The sequence below is a fragment of the Monodelphis domestica genome, chromosome 7 (genome assembly GCF_027887165.1).
Source record: "Monodelphis domestica isolate mMonDom1 chromosome 7, mMonDom1.pri, whole genome shotgun sequence".
NCBI lineage: Eukaryota > Metazoa > Chordata > Mammalia > Didelphimorphia > Didelphidae > Monodelphis > Monodelphis domestica.
Window position 1 is genome coordinate 56,631,236 of NC_077233.1, and position 16,738 is coordinate 56,647,973.

The following is a 16,738-nucleotide window of genomic DNA, read 5'->3' on the forward strand; positions in this document are numbered from 1 at the left end:
CTTGAATTTTGTTCTCTTATTTCAAGAAACTTGGGACATTTTCACATCAAAGCAGACTTAGTAACTGAGTTAAGCGCCTTTGCTTTTTTTTTAAACCATTATCTTCTGTTTTAGGATTAATGTTGTATATTGGTTCCAAAGCAGAAGAACATTAAGGGTTAAATAATGGTGGTTAAGTGACTTGCTCAGGGTCATACATCTGTGTGATGTGTCTGAGACCACATTTAAACCTAGGACCTTCTCCAGGCCTGGTGCTCTATCCACTGAGCAACCCAGCTGTCCCCCTCCCTCTTTTTTTAAAAACACTGTTGAAGAAGATTACTCTTCATATTCTCAGAGTGTAAATTATTTCCCCAAATCACAAAGTCAGTAACTGGTGAAGTAGCCAGGGCTATCAATGTGTATGTGTGTGTATATATATATATATATATATATATATACATATATATAAACTCATTTTATAGTTGAGGAAACTGAGGCTGCAAGAGGTTACGTGACTTGCCCAGAGTCCCATAGGTAGCTACTCTCTGGAGCCAGATTTGCACTCGGGTCTTCCTGACTCCAGGTCTCCTGCTTGACCTGGGTTTCTTGGCTTGGGGGTTCTAATGGATCAGCTTATCTCCCCTCATTGAATATTAGATCATGGCCAAGGCTGAGCTTTCCACTGGAATTTCCAAGTGAGCTCTCAAGCTTCCTTTACCAGACTGGGGATTTTATCCAGAAGAAATAAAAACAGGAAAATTAAATAGTAACTATCAACTAGATGGTTTATTATTAGTGAAACTCCCCCACACCATTTCCTCTTCCAAAGAGTCAGAGATGGGCAACAGATCTCCCTGCAGTTTCCAGGAGGTATAATGATCTGAGCCCATCAAGGAGAGAACTCTCCGCATCTTGATATGGCACAGTCGGAAGAGGCAGACTTCTTAAAAAAAGGGAGACGAAGCGGTTTTCCCTTCCCCGCTTTTCACTAGCATCTCATTTTCAGTGAAGTGAACTTTGACAATTGAAAGTACGATAACAAAAGAGCCAGACAAACAGGAGTTATACCATCATGTTAATAGTTGAGGTCTTTATTTAAATTTTTATATACAGTAAAAGTGCTGCCAAGAAACCTGCAGCAATCAGACAAAACATAAATGTAAATCTCTCTCAACAATTAGCAGCTTAAGATCTAGCAACTACAGTGTTACGTTCACAAAGTGTCATTTCTGAACTTTTCAACCCGTGCAAGTGAGTTTTTATTCTTTTACAATTGGAAAAAACACACTTACAGTCTAGTCGATGCCTACTACGGTACCACCCGGCATACACAACACGCAGACAGACACATTTTAACTCGTTAGAGCCACATTCAGAAATCCCAGTTCCATGAGAAGGGGCAACCATGGCTCAGCCAACCTTGGCTTGTTTCATCACAACAATGTTTGATTTGGTTATTTAATGTATATTTGTTCCAAACTGGGAGGCAGCTCCTCTTGGGACCCAGTGCAACAACAAATAGAATTCAGCATTTCATCGAACTGTACCCTACAGACACACAAGACTGGCAACGAAACCAAAACAGAGAGAGGTCGACCTCGAAGGAAATGTGTTCAACTTCAGGTGGTGAACAAGAAGCCTCATTCAAACGGTCTTCCTGAACTTCAGATTGTCTCTCAGTTCGGGGGATGGGATGGGAAGGAACCCTTTCCCCCCCAAAACTCAGGCATGGTTTGCCTTAGCTAACCTTTCTGAGGTTAGGGAACTGAGCCACTTCCTTGCTAGAAATGTGCTGAACACACGCCAACTTAGGTCTGTCTTAGGCGGAACATAAACAATGTAAAATGTCAGGAAGCCATTCTACAACCTGAATGCTGTCACATTCTCCAGACAGAGAACCCCTCTCCCCTACCCAGGACATCCAGAGCAACACAACCATACATTTGCCTCCAGTCACACACATACCAGGGTAGGCACCAACTCGAACAAGTAATCCAGGAATGCGCTTCCTTCAAAGAGAATGAACATAGCCTTTACAAGGAAAATAGCTAGTCAAGTTTCCAACGATATAACAATGGTTAAACCTTTAGGATGAGGCGACAGAAGAGATTCCAATGTAGGGGAAAATCAGAGAAAGCCACGGTACAGGGGAAATAAAGTCAGAAGAGAAGGAAGAGGGGTTAGGAATGGGAGGGAAAAGTGGTGAGAGGTGAGGACAGATAAATGCTGACAACAGCAGGGAGGGAGAAAGGATCCACGGGCAAGGAGGACATCATTTTCTCAACTAGAATGACCATCCATCCTTTCTGTTGGAAAGAGAAAGGCAGAGAGGTGTCTATCCCTGCCTGGCCTAGGGCTTAGGGTTTGATGACCAATGGTTTTTGTAAGGGCCAAGTTCAGAGTGGAGAAGAGAAGAGAGAACAGAGAATTGAGGCACAGCTTTCCTGTGCAGAACATTGACCTGAGGCGAATGGGAGGGAACCCTCTGGGACTCACAGGTCCATCCCAAGAGTTTCCAGTGTGCACTACAGTTAATAGTTTCCACACAATGTAAGAGACGTTCTGGCTTAAAAAGTGTCAGAGAGACTGGGCTTAAGATGATGTATGTTGTACTGTGTATTTGTATCTTAGAGGTCTCTTCCCTGTTTTTAGAAAACCTGTTAAAATGGATCATGGAGAAATGCATAAAGGTGGCAGAAACTATTTCAGCTACATAAGGGCATTACATTCTACGGCACTCCAGTTTTTAGCAATAATTATGTTTTTAGACAGAACAAGACTTCCAAGTATTCAGACTTATTCTGTAATGCAGTGGAAAACAGGAATGATTTAATTTCGGTATAAACTTGGATGGGATAGATCTCTTTTTTCTCTTTCTTAAAAAAATGAATCATTGCTTCTCCTAGTTTGGGGGGGAGGAAGAGGGACGAACACATTAACAAGGGCAGTAGAAATGGCAAGCAGACTGCCATTTGGGGATAGGGAAAGGGCAGGAGTACCTGAGTTTTGTGATTACAGAGGTGATATGCTGAATCTCTTGGAGGAGGCACACAGGGGTTAAAAGGGCTGCGAGGACTAAGCAGGGCTGGGGCAGCCACAAGAACCAGAAACCCTGCCTTCCTAGCCAAAGGGACGACGCTAATCTCATTCAGGAACAATTCATTGGGATGAAGAAAATAAGTAAAGCCTGGCTACCTATTCTCAATGTGCGGCACTCTGTGCATTGCACAGAGCTGGAACCCCAGAGAAACAGCAGGCAGAGTTCAATACTGGGAATGGAATGGTGCAGAAATTCTGTGCCCTTTGTGGAGAGTCAGAAACATGCATTCAGATAGGATGAGGGTGTTAGTTACAGAAAAGAGAGGGGCTGGCTCAACATCTCTCCACATTATGGAATTCATACTCCGGAAAGAAGAAAAAAAATCAACCCAAATTGAGAATATTTCTAAGAAAGCCAGTGTGGGACAGCAGGTCACTGACAAAAATTCACATGCATGCCTTAGGAACAACCTTCGTAACCTGACTTTTTTCTTGTTCTCATTCGAGGGAACCATCTTAAGTTGCCCCAGTGAAGCGGCCAGAATAAAGCTTTGAAAAGAAGGCTCCTAGGGCCACAGTGTTGACACTAGGACAAATGATTTCACTACTGTCAGCTAGAAAGGAAGGACAACTTTGGCTTCAATTACTGGGGATGCTTGCTTTTATAAATAAAAAGAAATATAAAAATGATGAAGGGCAAACTCTATTTCTTGATAAAACCTTCTTTTGTTTTTCCTAAAGAATGCCCTGGTCCAGCTTAAGAAATGAAATAAATTTTAAGGGAAATAATCCCTACTCCTATTAGGCTGATTTGAGACTCATAGAGTCCCAACCACTCGCCAACCAAAACAACTCCATTGAGGAAAAAAAAAAGATGGAAAGAGTAAATTTTAAGATATTGCAACTTTAAGTATGAGGCAACAGAGGGCGGCATTTGCAAGGTCTCACTTTCCTCAAATTGTTTAGACAAGACAGAGCACATTTAATTATCCACACATTTCTTCATTTAAAAACATCACTTCTTTATTTCAAAGAAAAAAAAACACCCTCCCAGCCCCTTCCCAAAAAAACCCAATAATTATAATAATAATAATAATAACAATAATAAAAAATCCTATTAGAAACCATAAGGAAGCGCTGAGAGTTTGAGTATTACATTCTTCAAGTATGCTGTTCGGATTTTTTTATTTTTTAAATCTGTGACTATACACATATAAAAAAAAACCTTAAAAGTGCGGCCAAGGGCTTTTGCTTAAGATTAAGTATTTAGAGGGCTACTTCAAAATACTGTAGTAGGACTGTGCGGTTATCCTGTAGGGCATGCCACTTTGTATCCTCACAGAAGGTTAAGGGCCCAGATACAAAAATGACCATACTTCAAGATTAGCGTGACTGGCTGACTCGAGTGTGGAAGGTGTTGGGCAGATCCATGTGTTCCTCCATGTGTTTTCCGCAGCTAAGGAAAATCCTCCCTGAATCTGTGAATTCAGACATGGAATGTGCTAGGATTTCACAGTAAAGGTTAGCCTGGGGGAGTAGAGGTCTGGGATGCTCCCAGACAAGGCAGGTTGCTAGGCCTAACTGGTTTAAGTTGATTCATCTTTCTAATGGGTTTTAGTGCAGTAGTTCAAGCCAGAATTTAGAATGCCCAGCACTGTGCTCCAGATTGTGTTGGTTTGTGGTAAAGGATCTTTTTAAGATTTGCATCCCAGGAGAATCATGCTACATAAAAATGATCCAGGATTTTTGCCCAAAAAACTTCTTGGATAAAATCTAAAAAATACTATTGCAATTGCGTCTCTCAGAGAAAAAACGTTATTCTAAATGTAAACAGATTCACTCGACTCTTTTTTGTTGTTTAAAACTTCAGAGTAGTTAAGTTGCTGTCTAATTCTTTGCTGCATGCACGCGCCAGGGGTTTGGGGAGCAGCTGCCTCTGTGTCATCATCTTGGGGATGAAAAGAACCGTTCCACGTAGCCAAAGATGGCGTCCCAGTGCTTCCAGAGAAAGGCAATGAAAACCACAAGGAATAAAGTGCTGAACGTCCTGCTGCGTGTCTTCATGAGAGGGACCACACAGTTGGCCACAGTGGACACGAAGACCAAGAGAACAGCCATCACAGCCAGGAGGATATTGATGAGTTTGCCCAGGAGGTTGCGGGCAGTGGCGTTCTCCAGCCCTTCTAACTGCACCACCTGCTGCTGCTGTTGCTGCAATTCCATCTTGGAGATCCGGGTCTGACAAGCCTCTAGTGCTTCCTGTGGGCCAGAATAGGAGAGAGTTAAGTCTTCGGGGCACCCAGCACTGAAGGTCCCTTCTGGAGGCCTGCTATATATACTTATAAGAGATTATGCCACATTCAAAACATGCTAGCAGGGCTGTGGGAGCTCTCCCAGGAAGGCAGGGAGCTAAACGGCCTCTCAAAAAGTAATAGACATATTACGTGGCCCTGCATCACATTATTCCTTTCTGAGAAACAGGAATTTGGAAGATAAGGTTCAAATGATAGGGCAGAGCCCTGCAAAAACCCACTGGCTGGCTTGCTGTGGGCACATTCAAAACCCAAGGGGTCTTTTCTTTCTTTCTTTTTTGAAAAAAAAAAAAGCATTTAATTAATTTGCAATATTTTTCTGTGGTTACAAGATTCATATTCTTTCCCTCCCCTCCCCCAATCTCCCTGGGTTTTATATGTGTCATTGATCAAGACCCATTTCCATACCATTGATATTTGCACCAGGGTGATCATTTAGAGTCTGTATCCAAGGGGTCTTTTCTATTTTTGACATTTGCCCTTCCAAGGAAGCTTCATAGTCCTTTTAATTCAAGCAAATTACTAACATGAGGCACACTCCCCTAGGACACTGAGATGAGGGTGAGAGTCATCTCTGATTCTGTCGACTTTACAACCTCTTGCTTTGCCCCTTTCTATATGATCTATGAAGGCACAGATGATTATTTCCAGTTGTTTTGTAGGACTGCACCAAACAAAATAAAAAATCTAACATCTCTGCTAATGAGTTTATTTTAATCCCAGCATATGGCTCAAGGGCATAGATGTCTCCTGACTGCTTATAGCAGAGGTTCTTACCCCTAGCTTTATCTTAGAATTTCAAGTAGGGTAGTTGAACAGTTTTATCTGGGCACATCACTCCCTTTTAGGGCCTTAGGTAAAGTTCCTGGCAGCTTAATTTGGTGGCTTAAATAATGAGATTAGGGAAAGCCTCTCATTTTCTTGCAGTTCTATAAGCTTGGGAGTCTCTTCAGAGAGGGTACAGGCTGAACACAGATGCTTCCAAGAAAAACAGTAACAACCCAGGGGACCTAAAAATATAGTGATCAGGAGAAATGCTCTGGGTCACAGAAATAAATCTCTGTGGGCCACATACTATCTTAGAACACCACAAATGATGAATGAACATTATCTATGCCATACAGTATATCTATTCATTCATTCATTCTTTCTTTCATTCATTCATTTATTCATTTATTTTTAGGCATTTTCCAGTGACATTTTAATCTGGTTTTGGCTGTATTGGGAAGTTTGTGGTCCATGAGTCTGACACCTGCTCCAGGTAATTTCTGGACTCCTTTGAGCTGCTACTGGCAGAGTTCTCTTAGCAGCTTCTCTTCTGAGGAAGCTAGGTCATATAGTGCACAAAGCACTAGAGTCAGAAAGACTTGAATTCAAATCCAGCCCCATACATGTGCTAGATAGGTAGGCCAGATACCTAACCATTCAATGCCCAAGTCTCCTTGTCTGAAAAAAGAGGATACTAGCACATAGCTCTAGGATCATTGTGAGGATCAAATAAGATAATGTTGTAAAGCACTATTCTAGCTATCATCCTTATCCTCATTAAGAGTAGTGGCAACAGCAGTTTATTTCAAGATGTTTTCTTATACCCACAAGCTTGTTTTCACTTAGGAATATTTACTTTCGTAAGAAAGGTAGAATGAATTCATGTTTACCCTGAGCAGGGTAGCTAGGCAGAGAAAATCATTAACCTTCCTCCCCTTCCCACCTTTTTTCACCCAAAATTGCCAGGCAATATTTCTCCAAAAGGTTTGAGTCTGTCGGGTTAAGGTAGAAAAATTATGATATTAGCCCATCATGGAAAGCATGATAGCTTCCTGATTTGTTAAAAGAGGGAATAGCCAAGTGTATTTAGAACACATAGTGCTTATCCTTTTTACTAGGACTCCCTAATCTTCAGAAATAAACACGTTTTCCAGTAAATGATACAATGAATTTTTTCTCCAGCAAGAATGGGCACCATCTTCTCCATGAAAGTGCTCCCAATCCCGCCCTTCCCTCTCTAGCTTGTATGTATTTATTCTATATATACTTACTACATGAGAATGTGGCCTCCCTCTACAGAAGATCTTTGGGAGTAGGGAGTGTTTCACTTTTTATCTTTGCAGTCCTAATGTGCCTGATTGCCCAAAGGATTGTCTAAGACTTGAGAGTTATGAGATTTAAACCCAGTTTAGTTCAAGCTTTAAGTGGGCACAGGTCTGAGTAGCTCCTCATACCCTATCACCACCCCTGATCCGAACCTGGATATCCCGAGCTCTCTCATAGGATTGATAGGCAATTTTTTCCTCCATGCTAGCCAGCTCTTGCTTTAAGTTCAAGATCTCATTCTGATGGAGTTCAGTCAGGTCGTTTAGTTGCTCTTCTAATCGTTCACATCTAAAAAGTGTGAGAGAAACCAGAAAATATGACAAATTAGATTTTTTTGCTATTTTCAAATTGCCTTCATAGTATATTTGTTAATTCTCACAGTCACATGGAAAATGACAAGCAGGAACTCTCCAAACAAAATTCTTACCAATGAACAAATTTATTTTGCTTCCAGAACTATTTATTTGAAATTGATTATAATCAAGTATCCCCATAGTCTAGGTAAGAAGGATGCAATCTATTTCCCAACTGAGAAAGAAACTTATTAGTTGCTTCCACTACAAAAAAAAAAAAATCTTATTACATTACAGCTTTAGAATACCCAGCCACAAAGTTCTACAGCAAGTCTAGCTGGAATGGGCCCAGATAATATGTTGACTAATAACTACTAACATTTGCTTCCCTCCTCTAATCACAAGGACCTGGATAGAGAATAATGGCTTTCTCCAAGAAGAGAGAACTGCAGCTGTTATGTAGTTGAAGTGCTCTGATAGGGAGATAAACAATTGGGTCTGGATTAACTTTGGTAAATACAGCCCCAATCTACAGGAAACATCAGGGAGGAAACTGAGAAGAAGTCATAAACCTGGAGGTTTGGGCAAATTCTATAGAGCAGAAAAGCTGGCAAAATGCCTACCATGTCACTGCAGGGCTCACAGTGTGCCCAGAGCACACTCGAGTGATCAAGATTGTTCCTTTTAGAATGTTTTCTCCCAACAGAACCACCTAAACTATGGAAGGCTGTACTGCTTTGCTGTTAAAGTACCCAAGCCACCAAGCTGAAGGCTCAGGACCGCTCAGTCACGAGGTCTTGATGCCAGCAGCTGCCACGGTCCAATTTATGAAAGCTACACACAATCAAATTTGTGTAATAAAAAGAAGTAAAAAAGACATCAGGAAGTAACATTTTAACAATACACATAAGACTTCTTCTACCTTGATTTGTGAATAGTGCCTGGCTCCTTCCAAGACCTGACTTCATTAATCTTTGCTCCACTTCTGAGGAGCTGTGGGTGACAACTGAAAAATGGAAAATCCAGAGAAGCGAGGTGACTGCCCAGGTTGGTTAGAGAAGGAGAGGCAGCCCCAGGGCCATAGTATTCATTTGGCTGTTTCATAAGTAAAGTTAACTTCTGGTCTGAATGGATCTATCTATTTTGATCTATCTGCTATCTAAAAAACAGAGAAGCCAGGCACTAAAGGGATCTATAGTAACAATACCCTGGGCTTCTTCTAGATATCCACAATGTTTCCCTAGGTCCTTGTTTCTTCTATTCTACTAGGTCAGGATTTCTTAACCAAAATTTTGTATTTTCATTTTCATAACGATTTTACAATTTAACTGGTGTTCTTTGTAACCCTATGCATTTAAAAACACGATTCTGAGAAGGTCTAGGTTTTACCAGACTGACCAAAAGGGTCTAGGACACAAAAAGAGGCTAAGAACTACTGCTGAAATGTTTAACCCTATTCATGGAGAAATCATTCACCTGTTATTCTCTGGATACTATTCCTACCAATTTCAAGAATAACTTTAAATTAGCACATGATTTATACTCAGTTTTGTTATAAGTACACAAGCATTTAGAATAATTTAATCATTTTAAGGTTCTTGATTTTAAAAATACCAACATGAATCTATTTTTTTCAAAAGATAGCTTATATATTTGAGCTCAGGCTAAAAAAATGCTGTAGCTATGTGTTTCAGCAAGGGAAATGGTGAGATTACATTTTAGTTAGAAGGATTCCTTCTAATTTTAAAAACTGAAAGTAAAACTCACATCATGTCCCAAAAAATAATGCACAATGTGTTTGCAGCCAGTACGCACAGTATATATATTACATTCTCATTTTAGAGAGACCTCTGCCCAGGAATAACTTCCCTTTTTCACTGAAAAGATAAACCTCATGTTCTCTAGAGTTAAGATTTCTGATGAATGAGAAGCTAGATAATTCCATGGGCTTAGAACTGCTTACCTGATGCATCATCTTCAGAGGAGTGGCTAAAGTATCTGGAGCCAGAAAGTATTTGTAATTAGAAGAGTTAAAGCAACTGTAGCATAGATTTAGGGAAAGAGAACTAGAGTTTCCAGTAGAAAACAAAAGCAAAAACAGTCCATTTCCCCCAAAACTTAGGACAAAGGGCTAGGTTTACAACCAAGAATCACCTATCTAGTAAAATAACACCTCGCCAAAAAATCAAAACACTAAAAATAGCACCAGGCCAAATAATGGTCAGTAAATCCAATAAGAAACTACAATGACTTTTCCCATTCCAGAAGTAGACCAAGAGTTATTCGGAAACCCAGAGCAAATAAGAATGTGTGCCTGACTGAAAATCTAGCACCAATACAGGCACACAACCTGGAAGCCTACCAGCAAGAGCTGAGATAGGTGGGAAGGAGATACCTGGAGCCCCACTGTCTCTGTATATGGAAGAAGGAGGAACAGAGGGCTCCCAAGAGAAGACTCCAGGGTATTTGGAAATATATTGGAAACACACTCACAAGTGTGGCCAATGGAAGCAACTGGGAATCATAACACTTAATCCAAAATATTCTCTCAGGGAGAAAACTGCCATTTAATGAAATAGAGGATTTTCAAGCTTTTCTGATGAAAAGACCAGACCTGAATGGAAAATATGATGTTTAAATAGAAGACATAAGAAAAGCATAAAAAGGTAAACAGCAAAAAGAAAACTTAAGGGATTCAATAAAGTCAAACTGTTTACATTCCTATGCGGGAAGTTGATACTTGCAACTCTTAAGAATTTTATCTTTCTTAGGGCAGATAGTTATTTATATATATAAAAGGTGCAGGAATAAGAATACTATTATGACATGACATTTAAGAAAATTAAGGGATGAAAAAAGATTACCATGAGAAGGAAGTAAGAAGTAGAATGGGAGTGAATTATCTCACCTGAAGAAGTACAAAAAAACTTTTACAATGGAGAGAAGGTAACACTTAAACCTTACTCTAATTGGAATTGGCTCGGACAGGTAATAACATCCATACTCAAGTACAGAAATCTCTTATCCTATAGGGAAGTATGGAAGGAATGAAGGAAAGGTTATTTGGAAGAGGTAGTGGTTAGAATGAAAACACTTGTGAGGAGGGACAGAGTAAAAGGAGAAAGAGAGAGCAGGATCAAAAGGGGAAAACAGGATAGAGGAGAATACACAGTTATGAATCATAATTGTGAACATGAATGAGATGAACTCACCCATAAACCAGAATTGGATAGCAGAGAGGATTAAAAATCAGAATCTTACTATATGTTGTTTATAAGAAACACATTCAAGGCAGGGAGATACACAGATTAAAGGTAAGGGGCTAAAGCAGAATTTATTGTGCTTTGGCTGAAGTAAAAAAAAGCAAGGTGTTGTATTCATGATTTCAAAGCTAAAGTGAAAATAGATTTAATTAAATGACATACAGAAAGAAATGGTATCCTGATAAAAGGTACTATAGACAATGAAGTAATACTAATACTAAATATATATAATGGTATAGCACCAACATTTTTAAAGGAGAAATTAAATGAGCTTTAGGAGGAAATAATGAAACTAGACTAGTGGGAACTTCAACTTTCCTCTCTCAGAACTATAAATCTAACCAAGAAATAAGTTGAGAAGGTGAACAAAATTTTAGAAAATTTAGATAATTAGATTTAATAGACTTCTGGAGAAGACTGAATGGGAATGGAAAGGAATATACCTTCTTCTCAGTGGTACATGCCACCTACATAAAAATCGACTATGCATTAGGACATAAAAATCTCATGGCCAAAAGCAGAAAAAATAAATGCATCCTTTTCAGATCATAATGCAATAAAAATTACAATCAATAAGGGGCCATGAAAGACAAATTAAAAATTAATTGGAAACTAAATAATCTAATTCTTAAAGAACAAGTGGGTCAAAGAACAAATTATAGAAACAATCAGTAATTTCACTGAAGAGAATGACAACACATATCAAAATTTATGGAATACAACCAAAGCAGTACTTTAGGGAAAACTTATATCTCTAAATGCTTATATCAATAAAATTGAGAAAAAGCAGATCAATGAATTGGGCATGCAACTAAAAAAACTAGAAAAAAAAATAAATTTTAAATCCCCAATTAAAGGCCAAATTGGAAATGTTGAAAATCAAAGGAAAAGTAATCAAAACTGAAAGTAACAAAACCATGGAACTAATAAGACTGGGAGTTGGTTTTATGGGGAACCCCCCCCCAATAAAATATAGGCCAATGAAAAGGGTGAATTCACCACCAATGAAGAGAAAATTAAGGCAATAATTAGGAGCTAGTTTGCCCAATTACATACCAATAAATCAAACAATATGTGAAATAGATGAATATTTACCAAAAAAATATAAATTACCCACATTAACAGAAAAAGAAATAGAACACTTAGATAACACCATCTCGGAAAAAGAAATTAAACACATCATCAACAAATTCCCTAAGAAAAAAATCCCTAGGGCCAAATGGAGTCACTAGTTAGTTCTACTGTTTAAAGAAGTTAATCCCAATACTATAGAAACTACTGGGAAAAAAAAACAGGCAAAGAAGGAATCTTACAAATTCCTTTTATGACACAAATGTGGTACTGATACTTGAGTTAGAAAGAGCAAAAATGGAGAAAGAAAATTAGGGACCATTACCTTAATGAATATAGAAGCAAAAATTTTAAATAAAATACTAGCAAGAAGCATAAAACAAGATATCACAAGGATCATTCACTATATCCAGGCAGGATTTATAACAGGAATGCAGGTCTGGTTCAATATTAAGAAAATTATCGGTATAATTGACCATATCAATAACAAAACCAGCAGACATCACATGATTATCTTAAAAGATGTAGAAAAAGCTTTTGACAAAATACAACAAGCATTCCTATTAAAAACATTAGGAGGAGGGGATAGCTAGGTGGCTCAGCGGATAGAAAGCCAGGCCTAGAGATGGGAGGTACTAGATTCAAATCTGGCCTGGAACACTTACTAGTTGTGTGATCCTGGGCAAGTAACTTAATCCTAATTGTCTAGCCCTTACCACTCTTTTGCTACAGATCCAATATTTAGTATTGATTCTAAGATGGAAGGTAAGGGTTTAATAAAACAAAACAAAACAAAACAAAACACTAGAGAGCATAGGGATTAATGGGACTTTCCTTAAAATGGAAGTAGTATATATCTAAAACTATTAGCAAATATTATCTATAATGGTGATAAACTGAAAGCCTTCCCAATAAGACCAGGAGTGAAGCAAGGATGTCTGTTATTACCACTATTATTCAATATTGTACTGGAAATGCTAGTGATAACAAAAAGAGAAGAAAAAGAAATAGAAGGAATTAAAGCAGGCAATGAGGAAACTAAACTACCACTCTGTGCAGATGATATGATGGTATATTTTGAGAATTCTAGAGAATCCACTAAAAAAACTAGTTGAAATTATTAATAACTTTAGAAAAATTGCAGTATACAAGATAAACGCACATCAGCATGTCTATACGTTGCCAACAAAGACCAACAGCAAGAGATAGAAAGAGAAATTCCATTTAAAATAACTAGATATAAATGGCCAAAGGATATGAATAGGCAGTTTTCAGATGAAGAAATCAAAGCTATTGATAATTGTATAAAAATATTCTAAATCACTTTTGATTAAAGAAATGCAAATTAAAACAATTCTGTGGTGCCACTTCACACCAATCAGATTGACCCAATATGACAGTAAATGAAAATAAATAAATGTTGGAGGTAATGTGGCAAAATTGGGACCCTTGCTGGTGGAGTTGTGAATTAATCCAACTATTCTGGAGGGCAATTTGGAACTATGCCCAAAGGTCTTTAAAAGAATGCATACCCTTTGATGCAGTAATACCACTACTAGGTCTGTATCCCAGAGACTTAGAAAATGGGAATATACAAAATTACTTATAGCTGCTCTCTTTGTGGTGGCAAAGAAATGGACACTAAAGGGATGCCCCTCATTTGGGGAATGGCTGAACAAATTGTGGTATATGATAGTGAAGAAGCAGAAGAGTGGTAAGGGCTAGGCAATGGGGGTCAAGTGTGTTTTGAGAAATGATGAACAAGATGATTCAGAAAGATCTGGAAAGAGCTACATGAATTGATGCAGAGTGAAATAAGCAGAACAAGAACATTGTATATAGTAACAGCAATATTATGGAATAATTAAATGTGATGCTTTGCTACTAACAGTAATACAATGGATCCAGGTCAATTCTGAGGGACTTATGAAAAGGAATGCTATCCACCTCCAAAGAAAGCACTGTTGGGAGTAAGGATACAGATGGAAGCATATGATGATACTAGAGTAGGGAGAGAGGACTTGGAAAGTTCAGATGTTATACCTGGCAATTCAGATGCCCTGAAGCCCCACAGAGAGAAGCTGTGTTCTTTCAGTACTGGAGACCTAGTGTTTACTCCACAGACTTGAACCAAGGATATGCGAAGAATCAGTCTTTTTTAAGTCTAAGGCCACATTTGACCCCAGGACCTTCTGTTTCTCCGCCTGGCTCTCAATCTACTGAGCCATCTAGTTGCCTGTAAGTGATAGTGTTTTTTAAAGGTGAAAGATGAATGGGCTCAACTATAACTATTTTTTTACCCCTTGGGGCCTGTTCCCTTCATTAAACATACCTACATGTATTCTGGAACTTGAATTTGCCTTCCTAATATTTGCCTTCCTAGATAGATGAAGAAGAACCAATATTGCAGAATTTTAAAGTTTCTAATAATTTCTCACTTATGGTTCAAACTCATGTCCACACACCCTCTCAGAACTGTGATTCCCAATTTTCAGTTTTTAAAGCTATTTATAGAGGCCTAACATCTGGAGCAAAAAGTTAAAACAACGCAATCAAACATAACTTTGGCTCCCTTATGATGTTCCCTAGATAACCCCTGAAGGTTTAGTTAGGATTCTATTGGTCTGTTTCTAAAATAAGGGATAAGGCCAGTAACCCAAAGTGTGCAGTGATCCTCCAAAGAGGCCTGGCCCCTGAAGGCAGGCTTCAGCCAAACCCTCTGTCTGCCAAGTCTTCCTGAACATGGGGCAAAGACAGCCTCTTAGGGCTTAAGAAATATCACAAAATGGGGACCATTCCATGGAGGGACACCAGAACCTTCTCTCTGACTTTCCTCTGACCAGCCTGGGCAGAGCTGTGAGAAAATAATGGAAGGATGGTGACTGCTGTGCCTAGGGGGAGCAGGGGGACTACAGAATGGGAAGAGGAAGGTTTCCACTGTGCTACCCCCCCAAGGACCCATGTCCTTGTCCTTCTGGGGCCCATGCTTTTAATGTTGCCTTGAGAAAACAAAGGGATCCACTTATCGAGCAGGGCACAATGATCTGTAAATAATGTCCTGGTGACCTTCGTCCCAGGCAGTTTGCAGCAGTTTGCAGTCTGCACTGGCCCCTGACTAGGGCAGTGGCTTAGTCACATTCCACCTCTCTGGACCACAAAACTGAGAGCCTATAGAGACCACAAAATCCATGCTCTAAAGAGCAGGGCTATAATCAGTGGAGGGCTTAGGAGGCATCAGTGGCTGTCCTAGGTACAAAGGTCCAACAACCCTTACCCTCAAGGAAGTTACAATCATTCTATAGGAAAGAAATACTGACATCTCAAATAAACATAGAGGGAAACTGAGGCCGAGGGATCCCGTGATTTACTGAAGGTCACGGAGCTAGAAGTGCTTGAGGGAGGAGGACTTCCAGACTCTGGGTCCTATATTATTTATATGCTGCTTAGCTTCCTCTAGAGGACAAGAGGGGCTCAGCTTCCATTGAGAGTAAGGCAGAGAGGTGTGAGAAGCTTGGGGTGAGAAAGGAAAGTCTGTACTGGCTTCTATGAGGAATAAGAGGGAATCAATCAGACAAAGGCAAAAAGGTTGCCCTGCTGCCAAGGCCCAACTGCAGGTGGAGCACCTGGAGTCATCTGTAAAGTCCTCGAGTCCCAGGTTTCCTGGCTTCCTCCAGTTCTGTTCAGCAGCACTTGAGCATGAGCACAGAAGGGGGTGTGTGGAGGGAAATCCAGGGTTCAGCAGGGGAGGAGTGGAAGGACTCTGGAGTAGAGAAGAACATGGCCACTCGGGGGCAGAGAGAATAGGATGCTGGCCTGGGAGCAGGGATGGTATGAGTTCAAATGCTGTCTGACACTAACTAGCTCTGCGACCCTGGCAAGTCACCCAACATCCATTAGCTTTATTTTCCTCATCTGGAAAATCAGAACAATTACAGCATCTGGCTCCCAGGGTTGTGATGGGGATCAAAGGAAACAGTGCATGGGAAGGAGTTTGCAAACCATAAACCACTCCACAGACATTAGCTGCTTTACCAAGAGGGTCAAGACTGGAAAGGGAAGCCAGAGCAGTGGGAAGACCCGAGGCACAGAGGGAATGGGGGTCACTATGAGGAGGATCAGACTGAGAGATGGAGTGACAAAAGGTTGGAGTCAGATGGAGGTCTTGTCAGTGTTTTTGATAAAGGAGGTAGAACACTTGTGGGTAATCATGAGGGTGTGTGTGTGTCTTGGGGAGAGGTAGAGTATAGAACAGGATGGGAAGAGACCGAGTACATGAGAGATTAGGAGGGACTCTGAGGGAGCACTGACAAGAATGCTAGAGTTCCTTAGCTTTATGTTAGAGCTGGGAAAGAAGACAAGGAGCCAGGCGCTACCTCCTAGACAGAGCTGGGGCAATGACTTGCAGGCTGGTACAGAATACCTGTCCTGATCTAGATAGGAGAAACAAATTAAATCTAGTGAACTTCAAATGGAAAAAGGTTTTTGCTGAGTGATTGTGGCAAAGGGAGAATCTGTAAGTGAAAGGTAGAAGTCAGGTCCAACATTTGGGGTAGTGTTGATGACATGATAAAAACTCACAACAGCTTCCTAGGTTTTCCCCACTCAGAACCTATTGACTTCTACTTCAGATGTAATTCTAATAAGTTTGGCCACCTATAGTGGCTCAGCCCACAACACATAAGAA

The 16,738-nt window shown here is 39.9% G+C and overlaps 1 protein-coding gene across 8 annotated transcripts in view; it reads right to left on the minus strand.

Moving 5' to 3' along the window:
• Positions 1 to 1,052: 1,052 nt before the first annotated feature.
• The window catches only part of TMCC1 (transmembrane and coiled-coil domain family 1), a 307,939-nt gene continuing 292,253 nt past the window's right edge, over positions 1,053 to 16,738 (minus strand). For all 8 annotated transcript variants that reach the window (XM_056804693.1, XM_056804695.1, XM_016424504.2 and 5 more), the window contains 2 exons: positions 7,580 to 7,715; positions 1,053 to 5,280 (listed from right to left, as the gene is read on the minus strand). In XM_056804693.1, the coding sequence (XP_056660671.1) occupies positions 4,966 to 5,280; positions 7,580 to 7,715 (451 nt within the window). In that variant the 3' untranslated portion in view covers positions 1,053 to 4,965. The remainder of the gene's footprint in view (positions 5,281 to 7,579; positions 7,716 to 16,738) is intronic.